The sequence below is a fragment of the Vanellus vanellus genome (genome assembly GCF_965231255.1).
Source record: "Vanellus vanellus genome assembly, chromosome: 4".
NCBI lineage: Eukaryota > Metazoa > Chordata > Aves > Charadriiformes > Charadriidae > Vanellus > Vanellus vanellus.
In genome coordinates, this window is record NC_138909.1 from 58,124,982 (window position 1) to 58,138,468 (window position 13,487).

Below are 13,487 nucleotides of genomic sequence, written 5' to 3' on the forward strand. Positions count from 1 at the left end.
ATGACCCAGTTCTAGCACCTGTAGGAGCACTGAAATGCTTTGAAAGGAGGGGTCACCATGTCATTATGAATCGTTTCATGTATGTCTGGTCTACTGGCTTATCAAAGCTGTCTTTGTCTCTTCACAGCTCATTGTTCAGGAAAGCTTCATGCCTTGATTTTCAAGGGATGGCAATGGGAAAGAGATACTGCTGAGCATCACTCAAGGTGGCATGTTTGGCATTTCACAAAGTCAAGCTCTATGTTAAACTCAAGTCTGAAATACCTTCAGACCTAAACCCAAATCTTTTATAATTTCTCTGTATGTTCCAAGATCGCATGCAATAATGTTTCTTCAATTATTGTATTTTGCACTAAAAAAAGATTTTTAAAAATGCACATTTTTTTACACCTACTATCAGACACCTCCTAGTAATCACACAATATCAAATATACTTGTGAATTCAATGTAGCATTGGTTGTCATTTTAACCTCAGTTCTGATCCTTTGCAGAAACAAATTTCTCAAATAAGCAGTGATGAGGGCTGGAACAGTAGCCACATTTTAGTGTGGGTTTTTATTTTATTTGTCAAAAATTGATCTGTATACTAGCTTTTCAATCTCATCCATACATTTTAATGCATGACTCAAGCCAGTGTTTTATTCCATTATATGTATCTACAGATGGTTGAGGGAGAAAATCTAGGTGTTCAAACTAGTTAATTGGCGACATTTGGAGAACTAACTACTGGTTGATTTTTTTAGTAACTCTAAAGTTAACATATTTGTTTCCCAAACGTTTGGAATAATTTTGTAGAAGCACACCAACGATCAAAAAAGTGGCTGCTGTTTCTCAAGCAATCAGGTTAGTATTTAAATACATAGAAGGGATTATGCATTCATTCTGTGAAGGCATTTTAAAGTTTTTTTTTTCCTGTTTCAGACTTACAAAAATGAGCTAAGAAGAGGCTATTGCCTTTCTGTAAAGAAACAGGTGACTCACAAGCTGAATTTTGAGAATAAAGTTGACTGAAATAGGAAAGAAGTGAAAGTTAAGAGAATGAGGAGATGTTATAGTTTGATCTTGTGAAAAAGCTTTAAAAATCAAAGTCTGAGTAACACTGCTTTCATCTTTAGGTGAAAACTCTAAGCTTTTTCTCTCTATTACTTTTTAAAGAAGAGAAAACCAAAAGCCCTGCAAGGTGGAAGTATAATTTACCTTCATTAAAACTAAACTGGTAATTTTGTAATCACACAATAGGAAATTTTTATGACACAAAATGATGAATTCCCCAAGGCTGTAGCAAATTTCATATGAATGCATACTAAATCATTCAAAAAGCTTTAATATGCATACGGAAAGTTAGCAAATGTCATTTACCATCTTATTTGAATTTACTGAGGGCCTTTTTAAACAGTTCCCACCAGGTGATCTGTCAGGTGGGATTAGCAGGACAAGAAGGGAGAGCTCCAGGTTGCATGAATTCAGATCCAACTGACAGCCAGAGCTCAGCTCTCTCCTCATTTTGGTGCAGGAGGCAAAACCCACAACTTTGGAGAAATGTTATTATTCCTTAAATGTTTCTGGATAATTTAAAAACATAACAAATACAAGTATTCTGATTATACACCCCTAGATTTGAGACTTCATTCCCTGCCACCTGCCTGGCTGCCATGGAGGCAGGCGGTGGGACCGCTAGTGCCTGGCCAGCCAGGGTGGAAGGCAATCCCCAACGCTGCTTAAATAGTCAGTCCCCATCTTCTTGGAGAAACAGCTATTAAATGACACAGAAGCATTCAATTGCTGGATGAGCTCGTTGCTGCCTCCTGGACCATACTGATGACTAAGGTTAGGTCTTCAAAAACACAAAAGAACTGTCTAATTCCTTCTCCGCTGCATTTGGTAGATGTTCTAACGAGCTCATTGGGAAAAGAACTATGTCTCTACCTGTTTTTGAAAATCTCACCTTAAATGTCTAAGCTGGCAAGTCCTTACTCTGCACCGCGAAACTGGTGAAAAACGCTCACTGACTTCAGTAAGCATTCAAACAAGCTCTTAAGACTTATAGCTCTGAGCAGTCTAATTGAAGTTAATGTTAGTAGGAGCACAGAGTTTGGAAGGATGACAGCCTCTATACTCACGTTGACTTTTGAAGGTGATCCAAGTAATCAAAATGACTAGAGACTTCTTTTTACAAGAAATTTTAAATTGAGTGTCAAACTTAGATCAAGGGTCAGACTTTATAAGACTTTCAAGTTCTCCCATAAACTATCTCATACAGATAATTTTGAATAGTACTGCTTAGTAAAAGCAGTCTTACTTGTCAAATGAAAATGAATATGTAGTCTTACAGTATGACATAATTTTACTGTCTCTGCAAATACTGTTATATAGTATCGCATATGATAAAGTATCATAAAATTTTCAGTTGTAAGAAGTCACAAACAGCATTAACACCTCCTTGCCTGTTATTCAAATCTCTTACTCAGAGATGATCCAAAATCCCCCTCCTGGTTGTGAGGACCTGCAAATAGCCTGGAGGCCTTGCTCCCCCCTGTGCCCTTCCCCTGCCCCTAGTATTTTCCACTGTGCGTTTAGAAAAAACAATTAGGACTTCTTTATTTGGTGCTGTAGTTGCGAGCTTCACTCTGAACTGTTATCAGTCAAGCAGGATGGCTCTTTAAAGTGTTTGGACGTGGTTGGTCAGGGGACTGATCAGCTGTCCTTCAGTGCCTGATATAGAGAATCAGCTCCTGCGTGAGCTCCAGAGACTGTGGACAGTCCATGGGAGAGGTTCATGGTCACAAAAAGGCTGTCAGTGTGGTTTTGAATGAGAAGCTGCTTGAAGCCTCCTTTGCCAGACAAAGACACATCAACAACGATGAAGTGTGCTTAGGAATCAGAGGGGAAAAATGCTGTTCTATGTTGAACTTTGCCTTTTATTTTTTTAATTTAATTTTCTTTTTTTTTTTTAGAAAATAAGCTTATCCTGTTAGAATACAAACATCAGTTGTCAGACAGCTCTTGATGAAACTGGCCTCTGTCCTCCATGTGACTAGTTCAGCCAAGGAAATAAAGCAATCCACTAAAAGCAAAGCTTATGGGAGTCCGGGGAAGCTGGGACAGAAACAAATTCATCCATGCAGCAACTAGGCCGCAGCAAGAAGGAACAAGCTAATGAAGATAAAAGCCTGACCGAAGACACTGAAAAAAAGAGAGCCATGAAGTCAAGGTTAGATAGAGGAGAGGATCTATTCTGCATTGAGACTAATAAGGATTCTCAAAGCCTAGGGTAAACCAGAAGATGGGTGGCCTAAAGGCTGAAGAAAAAGGCAGTGATAATCACTATCAGTGACTGTGAACTCTCAACACAGCCATGAGACTGCATTGCTAAAGCACTCCTGTGGGAAATTTGCCATGTAGGGTTATCCACAGTTACCATAATTTTTTTTTTTTTTGTGCAGGACAACTTTCTCCAAGACGTTCAAACAGGGAGATATGTGGGTAGCACAATTGAACTGTATCAAGAACATGGTTGGATTTTCATCCACTTCAATAAAAAGATATTTATTATTACATGAAAATTACTATTCAAATACCATATGCTACACTATACTAGCTATATCACAGTATATCAAGTATCAAGGCTGCCGAGTACCTGAATGAAAGGGAAGAGCAGTCCGACTGCGAAGTTGGAGAGCCAGTTGACTGTCCCAGCTATCATGAACGCAGCTGGCCTCTGTGATTGCTGGAAAAACTCTCCGGTGAGGACAAACGGAATCCCACCTGAAACAGGGTCCAACAAATTGGTGGTTTTAGTAAACTTCCTCTCACAACAGCTATTTCACTTACAAAGATGAAGATGCTCTGTGTTACACATCTCGGTGACTAGTGCTGCTTTACAACTCTCTGCTCAGGTGTATGCAGGGGCTTCTGAGCCAGTAAAATGTGAGTTGTCAAAGCCATACTTTAGAGAAGTGACATTTCTCTCTGTCACACCATCACAACTCCTGTTTTACACCCTTTCAATGATGGCAAGCAGGTAACAGCACGGAATCTACACAACGGCTTCTACAGTACCATGTGATGAGCTGTTTATTAAAAATAAGAATGATTGTTTCTACTAAAATGCTTGGAATTCTGAAAATCCAGAAATATTCAAAAATATTTTTAGACCTTAACAGTTGGAAAGACGGTTCCAAAGAGATTAAACAGTATTTTTTTTTATAATTATTACCCGCTTCATTTTAGCAATAAAAAAGGCAAAGCATTTGCTTCTTTGTAGGCATACTTTTCATTGACGCTTACTTAACACACTCCCTTACTAGATATACTGTTGGCACTTCTGGCAAGGTCTACTTCTCCCATCGTTCAAGGACTCTGACCTCTGTAATAACAAGCTCAGTTGAATACCACATTTGTCACTCGCATTTCCTTCCACTTAGACAGTGGACTATTTTATATAGCACTGGCATATTGCTGGCCTGACAATACCCTCAGGGAATAGCTGTCTAGTAGCTGAAAGTCTTAAATTATGATCTTTGGCTATCTTCATTCCAATAGGATATTTCAATAGAAATATTTCTATTTTTATAGAATAAAACATGGACTGCATTTGCTGATTTGCTACATGTTTCAGTTAATGCTGCACATTAGACATGCATCTACTCGCAGAATTATTTCACCATAGTATGGAAAACATACAGTTGGCACAACAGTGCCAACAGTATATCTAGTAAGGGAATGTGTTAAGTATGGAAAACTGTAAACCTAGTAATATAAGACAGGTTTCCAGTATTCTGGTGCTACCAATTTTTTCTTCTAGGTCCTCATGTCTGCCACTATCATCAGCATCACATAGCTTTGTGGGTGAGATCCACGTACCGTGCAAGTCCTTTCTCTGCTTTAAGCGTTTTAACAAGTTAGTGTGAGCAATCAAAAAGCATATTAACGGACACACTTCCTCTCAAAGACCTCTACAACAATCCTGACTTCCAAAATATATATAAAGTAAGATAAAAACACCACTAAAGACTTATCCATCCACTGGATCTTCTCCTCGCATGCCTTTGCTTGATCTATGTGTTTATCCTTTGCACCACCCTTACTCTTGGACAGTTGTGAATACATCTGTAAGTGCTTTATAGCGCCGCACTGCCATGTACCCTGTGCTCAACGGCCCTACACTTAAACACATGCACCAGAAGCTGTCCTATGAGCAGTATGACATAGGAACTTGTAAACACATAACAGGACATGCAGACGACACATGGCATCAGACATTCCTTCATTCCAGATCCTTCAGATGCAGAGATCATAAATACATGCATAAAATAAAGGCAACATGATGCACCAAATGGCTGTATATGTTAGTAGGCATCACTCTGCATCATCTGATAATGTCTCTTTTTGTGAGAACACATCTACAATGGCAGCAAGGACTTCAACTGAACTTTCTGTCCCAAAGACTGCCAGTATAAATTACAACAAAAACAGTACAGAGCAAATAAATTTATTTACTCCTACTTTATACATAGGAAACTGAGATACGGAGAGTTTAGGCCATCAAAGCCCTAGTTTAGTGTCCTTCTACAAGCCTTATGTAGTATCTGAATTCTGTGACTAAAAAAAGTGATGTCTCCCAACAGCACTTTGAACATGTAGAATAAGCAGCTGAACAGGCATAACTTACTGAAATTCAAGCAACATGTGGTCTATCAAACCTTGGTGGCTTCCACTGCCTATTTTATCATACACTTGGGACTGGGGTTCAAATCCTAAGATATGGCAGGCAAAACAACAATCACATCTGTTCTATCAGCATCTGGTTTAGGTCTCGAATATCATGCGAGGCAGCGGTTTGCCATGCCACTTGCCCCTTGGAGAGAGGAACTGAAGGACTAGAAACACAGAAATCATGTAAGATGATTTATTTATGATCATTTATTCTGTCATGCCTTTGCTGTAGGACAATCTACAGAGGTGTTGCTGTTCTTGTCAGTATAATAAAAAATGCTGTTCGAGACCCATTTGGGAAAATACACATTGTACAAGAGAGGAAAAAAGCCAGAGGCAAAAAAAAGACAAAAAACAGTACAAAAGGACAGAAACATATCAGAAAGCATAAATGTTACAGAAATAAAAATGCATGGGCACTATCTTGGATAAAGGTTCCTTGAAATTCAAATGTAATTTCTAGATACATATTAATCATCACTAAAATTTATTATTAGTCACACTTGCCACAAAAGCTCTTCAATCTAATTTGAAAAATCATCAATTAATCTAATGATGGTAAAAATAGTATTTTGCAACGTCTAAAAAAAAAAAGAAATGAGCAGCTGCTCTTGAGTTCTTTCAAATATTCTGTAGAGGAATGGGAAAGGTGGCACAGACAGACCTCCACTTTCTCGTGGATAGACAAGCATCTCCACAGCATCACAAAACAGAGGAAAGTCAGTTTCTGTAAAAGGATGATTTAAGGCAAATTATATTGAAGAACCAAGGAGCCTGAAAAGAGAAACTGAAGGAAGCCAGGTCCTTGCTGTATGTTGCTATATGCCTGGAGGAGCAGCGACTTGATCTTTCTAGGATGCAGAGCAGGGGATGTGAATGCCTCCCAAGAACCACACCACCGTGAAGAACACACTCCACAACCAAGTGAAGTGAAAAAGAAATTAGGACAACCTGAAGGAAAGATGTAAAGCCTTAAGAAACAAACAGTGAAGACAACTGAGATCAGCTGAACTGATAGGTCCAGGAGTCCATCCCCAACCTTTTCAAGGTGTCAGAGGTGTGTTCAAGGACCCCTTTTCTCCTGGAGCTTGGTTTATTTGAGAAAGAAATCTGTGTGCATGGGACTGAAGGAAGCTGTAGCATGCTTTGACTGGGTCAGTTTGGATCCAGGCTGCAGCGTGCTACTACTCAGTCTGTGGGTGCAGGCTTGGTCCTCCCTTACTTCCTCTTCACAAAATCCCAGGATTTTCCACCCTACTTTTTCAGTGGTTGAGTCATAACAATACGGCACCTCACCAACCACTCCTTACAGAGTCAGTCTCATTGCAAGGTTCTCTACATAATCACTAGGCTGGATGGGTCCATACTGGCCTGTGTTCAAATACAGATACTTGGAAACCACAGCCAGAAGGAATCCAACCAAACCACTGTATTTTTTGAAACAGTCTTTTTGTCATGGGTTTTGCAACTTTAATATGTGTTTGAACGTGGGTGTAATCGTTTCACAAAAAAGCTAACTGATGTTCTTTCTCATGGGGAATGAACCTGGCATTAGCATTTCCCCTGGAAGGCTTTCTACACAATTTTCAGTGAAACAGCTTTATTTTAGATCTGATCATAAAACCAAAAATGTATATTAGGATTTCCTGTAGGAGTTTTTCAGCAAAGTAGCTTCTGAACATGAATTTAAAGAGGTAATGCATTGACCACAATAATTATAGTGATTCATTTCTAATACACTGTTCTTTTCAGCATTGCAGTGAACATAATGGAAGAAGCTCTTAACATACTGCAGTGCCATTAAAGAAAGATTGTTATACCTGTTAGCATGCTATACCTATCAGAAATTGCAAATTTCCTATGGCATGACTTGTATACCAGTGGGCTGTTTAATGAAACTAGATTAAGCCCACATGACACAATTAGACATGCAACAATATCTCTATATCTGCGTATTTTATTCACTACCCTCCGTAATTAGTCCAGTTACACTTAGAATCAATGTCATTTGCTGGTAAACATCCAGAATCTCAATCCAATAGTCCTTTATGCATGAACAGAAATAATATTCTTGGTATACATGCTACAGATTTTCAAATACATATTTAAATTTGCACAAGTGTCAACATATTGTCTTATGAAAAATTAAGTACACATTTATTGTTTTGTTCAGTGAGCACTTACAAATAAACACTGCTTAGGAGATATTACTCAATTCAGTGCAAAAATCTGAACACAGGAAACATGAAAAAGGAAAAAAAATACTGAGATCCTCATTCTGTTTTTATCCAGTACCTAACTGGGAGTTGAAGTCATGGCTATATATATGATTTATGAAATGAAACTGTTAGAAGATTAAACGCCTAATACAAATCAGGGAGATTTATTATGTTGGTAAATCACCTCTAAAGGCGAAAGAACCAGTAGAGAGAAAGGAACTCACTCTCTGAGCCAGCAGCTCATCTTTTAACAGAGAGAAGAACAATTTTGCAAAATACTTATCCTCAGTCTTCAAAGAGGTGATCTGTAACCTGTCAGATTAACTTGTACATTGTATTTGATAGACTAATCATGGAATCACGAGTTTCAGAGTTGGAAGGGACCTCTAGAGATCATCTAGTCCAACTCCCCTGCCAAAGCAGGATTGCCCAGAGCACAGTACTCAGGACTGCATCCAGGCGGGTCTTGAAAATCTCCAGAGAAGGGGACTCCACAACCTCCCTGGGCAGCCTGTGCCAGTGCTCTGTCACCCTCACTGTAAATATGTTTTTCCGTGTATTTGAATGGAACTTCCTGTGTTCTAACTTGTGCCCATTACCCCTCGTCCTGGCACTGGGAACTATTGAAAAGAGCCTGGCTCCATCCTCCTTCAACCCACCCTTCAGATACTTGTATGCCATAATAAGGTCTCCCCTCAGCCTTCTCTTCTCCAGGCTAAAGAGTCCCAGCTCTCTCAGCCTTTCCTCATAAGGGAGATGCTCCAAGCCCTTAATCATCTTAGTTGCCCTTCGCTGGACTCGCTCCAGCAGTTCCCTGTCCCTCTTGAACTGGGGAGCCCAAAACTGGACACAGTATTCCAGTTGTGGCCTCACCCCCACCAAATAACATTACATAGTTAGATGTGAGAGCTGTATTGCCCAGCTAATGCAATTGAGAGAACTGGGAGCAGAACGTGTGATAGGGGTGCACTGAGTCACAGCTTCATGCTACAGACTCTGGTCTCAGTCTCCAGCTCTCCTCCACAGAACTGTTGATCTCATCTACCGCAGAATTAAGCAAAACAGGCACTTTGCTTGTATAAACCAGTATAGTTCATTAACCACATTAATTTGTATCATTTGGAGAGGGTGTTTTTTTCTGCCACTTGAATGAAGGCCACTTGAATAAAGAATGTTTAAAGTTAAGTCAGTCTATAGCAAACCAACAGTGCAAACCATAGCACCAAATTAGAAAACGTCAATAAAACAAAACGTGCAAAAATCCAGTAACATAATAATTAGTACTGATAGTTATTAACAGTCTAATTTTTAATACATTATTTTGTGGAAAGGGTTTTTGCATTGATTAACTGGCCTTTGGTTTAGCATCTATAAAACCTATTACTCTAACAACATATAGAAAGTCAGTTCTGGGGTTATTCTGAACTTTGTTGGTGCAAGGTAACCCACATCATTCAGGGTAAATAAATAAACTAAGCAACAGTGTTGAACAAAAATATTTATATACTCTGTTGCAACATCATTAGTTAAAATGTTAATTCTTAGTTCTCATGTAATTTACACTAAAATAATTGACATACAACAACAAGGCTATTAAAGAGGAAATGACACAATTTTCTTTCTACGTCCATTTAGGCAACTATTTCTAAAGCAGATATTCCAAGTAATTTTGTAACGCAAAAGACATAAGAATACCCTTATCTGAACCATCTGATAATTTCTTCTTCACTAAAGCTCTCCCCCTCCCGAATAATTAGTGCATTTTCCTATAATTTTTAGTTCCGTAAGTCTGTGTTCTCAAGAAGAATTTTATGAGCAGTCATTTACTGACAATCATTTTTCTCTGAATATTTGTTCAATGAAAGCAAGACACAATACATAACGGATGAATCCCAATAATTTCAGTACTTTTAAGATATTGTTCTTTAGATAAGTTATAATAATTCCTTTTAAATACAGTTGTTTTCTGGAAGCCTGAGTAATATCTTAATTTTTTAATAGCTTTTCCTTTTTTTCCTTTTTTTATTGTAATAAAAACCAGCAGTCCAGACACAGACCATTCTGTCAACTGCTGTACAAATCCAGTACATCTGTTTTTGGTGTTTTGGTAAACTTTCAATCTGGTGGGGTATTTTGTGATTTTTTTTTATTGTTGTTGTTTGATTTTTGTGTGTTGGCTTTTTTTTGTTAAAAATCGAACATCAACATTAAACTTCTATTGTGGTACTTAGGAATATTTCTTTTTGCTTCACCATTATAATTCTGCACAACTATAGAAGAATAAAATACAATTAAAGAATACACTCAACTTCTAACTACATGTAAATAGTCTTTTAAACACTTCTGCTATATTTTCAGACTCACTTTATTATATCAGAACCCTAATTATAGCCTGACTTTCCATTTTTCTATTTGGATGTAAAGAAAAAATTTCTTTACTGAGCTATGACTAAGAGTCTTTATGATATAATTAATTTATAATTATTCTCAGCAATGATGATCAAATACTGATTAACATCACTTCTGTTAATATTACCTTATTTAAAACAATGATCTCAATGACGAGTTCAATGATGAGAGAGTTTTTACTTTATAAAAGCACAGGAAGTGTCCCTTACATTTTCATCCACCATACAGATGGCAGTATTGTGAAAATACCTGAATTAGAGACTCAGAAGTGTGATCAGTACTAGGTAAGTGAAATATTCGTACAGTCACATCACTATGGCAGGACTGAAAACAGAAAGGAACCCACCCCCTATCTAGTCTAGGCTTATTACTTCTACAACAATCTACTGAAAAAAATAGAAAGTCATGAGACATGATTTCCCTGTCAGGAATTCAGGTTGACAGCCCATTAGCACAAAACGCTGCTGGTTGTGAACCTATGCAAGCTAAAACAGTCTTGAAAACTCAGTGTGGCATGTCAGGCTTTCCTCGTGAAATATTTTAACAAACAAATTAATCATAGTAGCAGCACACAAGTATGTCATTGTATAGCTGCATTCATCCTGAAGGCCCCCAAGAGTGGACCGCATTTTCAGAGAAGCTGGGACAGAAGAGTCTCTCCCTGTCCTCCTTCTCCTGTTTAAGATGGGTAATGGACCATGTCTTCACTGTTTATGATTTCTGGAAACTGCTGAAATCTTTAGGACATGGGGCCTCAAATGCTAGTGATTAAAGAATTTGGCTGCTGCTCCAGGATGGTAGACAGGGTATGGAGAGCAGCAGATGTAGAACTAATGAATGTAGGACAATAAAAATATTTCTTTTCCTTACTGTGGCTGATAACCAAAATAGATATAGCAAACAGCAGTATCTCTTTGCTACCAAGCAGAAAGGAAAATGAGGAGAGAGCCAGAAGGTGCCCTTTGACTAGAAACACCGGCTTGAAGAAAGACAGTAACAGTCCTGCTGCAATGAAAGATATAAACCCTCTTTCTGATGAAATTCAGAAAGAATCCACCAAAGTCATAACTGAGTGTTCCAAAAAAAGTGAAGTTTCTAGAGTAGGACAGATAACATCTGGAGATTCAGAGGAAACAACTGCTTACTCAGTCAAACTGACGCCATCAGATTACCCTTATTCATGCAATTGTCCTTCTGACCCATTTTTTCCCCCAAAAGTCTCTAACTACTGTTTATTTAGCTTTCTGCATAGTAGGCTGGCTATCAAGAAACACTGTCTAGACCCTACAGCAACTTCCATTGCAACATAAAACTAGTAAACATTTGCATTTAAATGCTAGCCATGGAGATCAGCCAAAAATAGATAAGATGAACTTAGAACTTTTCTTTGCTATGAGTTGTGCCTGGGTACAAGGAAAATAAAATATTTTTATTATCTTACATTCATTAGTTCTACATCTACTGTTCTATATATTTATTAGTTTTCACTTTTGTAAGTATAAATATTTTATACTAATTCACAGAAGAAACAGTATATTTTTTACTAGGTTATCTATATGCAGTCCCCATTAATCGGAATAATGTACCTAAGTTACTTACACAGCTTTTGAATAAATCAATTTTTCACGGTTACATGAAGCTCTAAAACTCATGGGTGCATTTTTCCAGCAGTAAATTTCTTAAGTGTTGGAGTTGTGAACCATCAGCAAGTAATTAGTGATCACTCAGGAAAACATGCTAGTTCAGGTAAGAGGAGTGCTCTCAAGTGTCAAAGCATTCACATTTTGAAAGCTTCAATTAAGATAATTTGTAAAATCTATTGTTAAAGGGACAAAGTTCCTAAGTTTTCCTGCTGCTAAGAACTCTATGTGTCATCTCCAGCAATTCCATTATCGACAGACACAGTTACCTTCAAATACTAGGGGTTCATTTTTCTTTCAAACTTCCACTAATTATAAAGAATTGAAATCAGTTCTGTAACAGAGCTGTTAAAAGCTACGCATTTACTCAATGCTATTCTTTAAAGAGAGAAGCACTCAAACAAAATAAACCAGGTATTAATCCCAAAATATAAGTTGAATGACATTGTATTTCATATATTCAAGGGGCATGTTACCTTCGCCCCCCCAAAAATTCAGTGAATATGTGGCCAGATTGAAAGCAAGTCTAGTTTATTTCTTAGCAGCCTAAAAACTCAGTTGGTTCACTGAAAGGCAACCAAAAGATAAATTCTCATGTGAAGGCCTTAAACTTCCCATCCTTTCATCTCCTTGACTTAGTCGAAGGAGTTGAAAATAATCCTGCACCAAGTGTAGGCAGGAACTTTTTCCATTGTTAGAGAAAACCAGAAAAGGAAAGGTAAAGCTGATCTGTTGCTGTGCTTCACAGCCCGCGTAAATTAAAGCAATGGCATTAATCATGGAATCGTCTAGGTTGGAAGGGACCTTTAAGATCATTGACTCCAACCAATAACCTAACACTGCCAAAACCACTACACCATGTCCCTAAGCACCACGTCTACCTGTCTTTTAAATACCGCCAGGGATGGAGACGCAACCACTTCCCTGGGCAGCCTGTTCCAATGCTTGATAACTCTTTTGCTGAAGAATTTTTTCCTAATATCCAATCTAAACCTCCCCTGGCACTATTTGAGGCTGTTTACTCTCATCCTATCACTTGTTACTTGGGAAAAGAGATGGACCCTCACCTCGCTACAACCTCCTTTCAGGTAGTTGTAGAGAGCAACAAGGTCTCCCCTCAGCCTCCTTTTCTCCAGGCTAAAAAACCCCAGTTCCCTTGGCTGCTCCTCATAAGACTTGTTCTCCAGACCCCCTCACCAGCTTCGTTGCCTCACCACTTTCATTGCCCTTCTTTGGACATGCTCCAGTACCTCGATGTCATCCTTATACTGAGGGGCCCAAAACTGAACACGGTATTTGAGGTGTGGTCTCACTGGTGCCAACTACAGGGGGACAATCATTTCCCTAGTCTTGCTGGCTATACTACTCCTGATACAGGCCAGGATGCTGTTGGCTGCCTTGGCCACCTGGGCACATTGCTGGCTCATATTCAGCCGGCTGTTGACCAACACTTCCAGATCCTTTTCTGCCGGGCAGCTTTCCAGCCACTCTTCCCCAGGCCTGT

At 38.6% G+C, this 13,487-nt stretch overlaps 1 protein-coding gene across 1 annotated transcript in view; it reads right to left on the bottom strand.

Annotated features, from left to right (window-relative positions):
- The window catches only part of SLC2A9 (solute carrier family 2 member 9), a gene marked incomplete at its 5' end in the record, with an annotated part of 113,549 nt that overhangs the window by 17,396 nt on the left and 82,666 nt on the right, over positions 1-13,487 (bottom strand). The window contains one exon of the mRNA XM_082483091.1: positions 3,638-3,765. Coding sequence (XP_082339217.1) covers positions 3,638-3,765 — 128 coding nt within the window. The remainder of the gene's footprint in view (positions 1-3,637; positions 3,766-13,487) is intronic.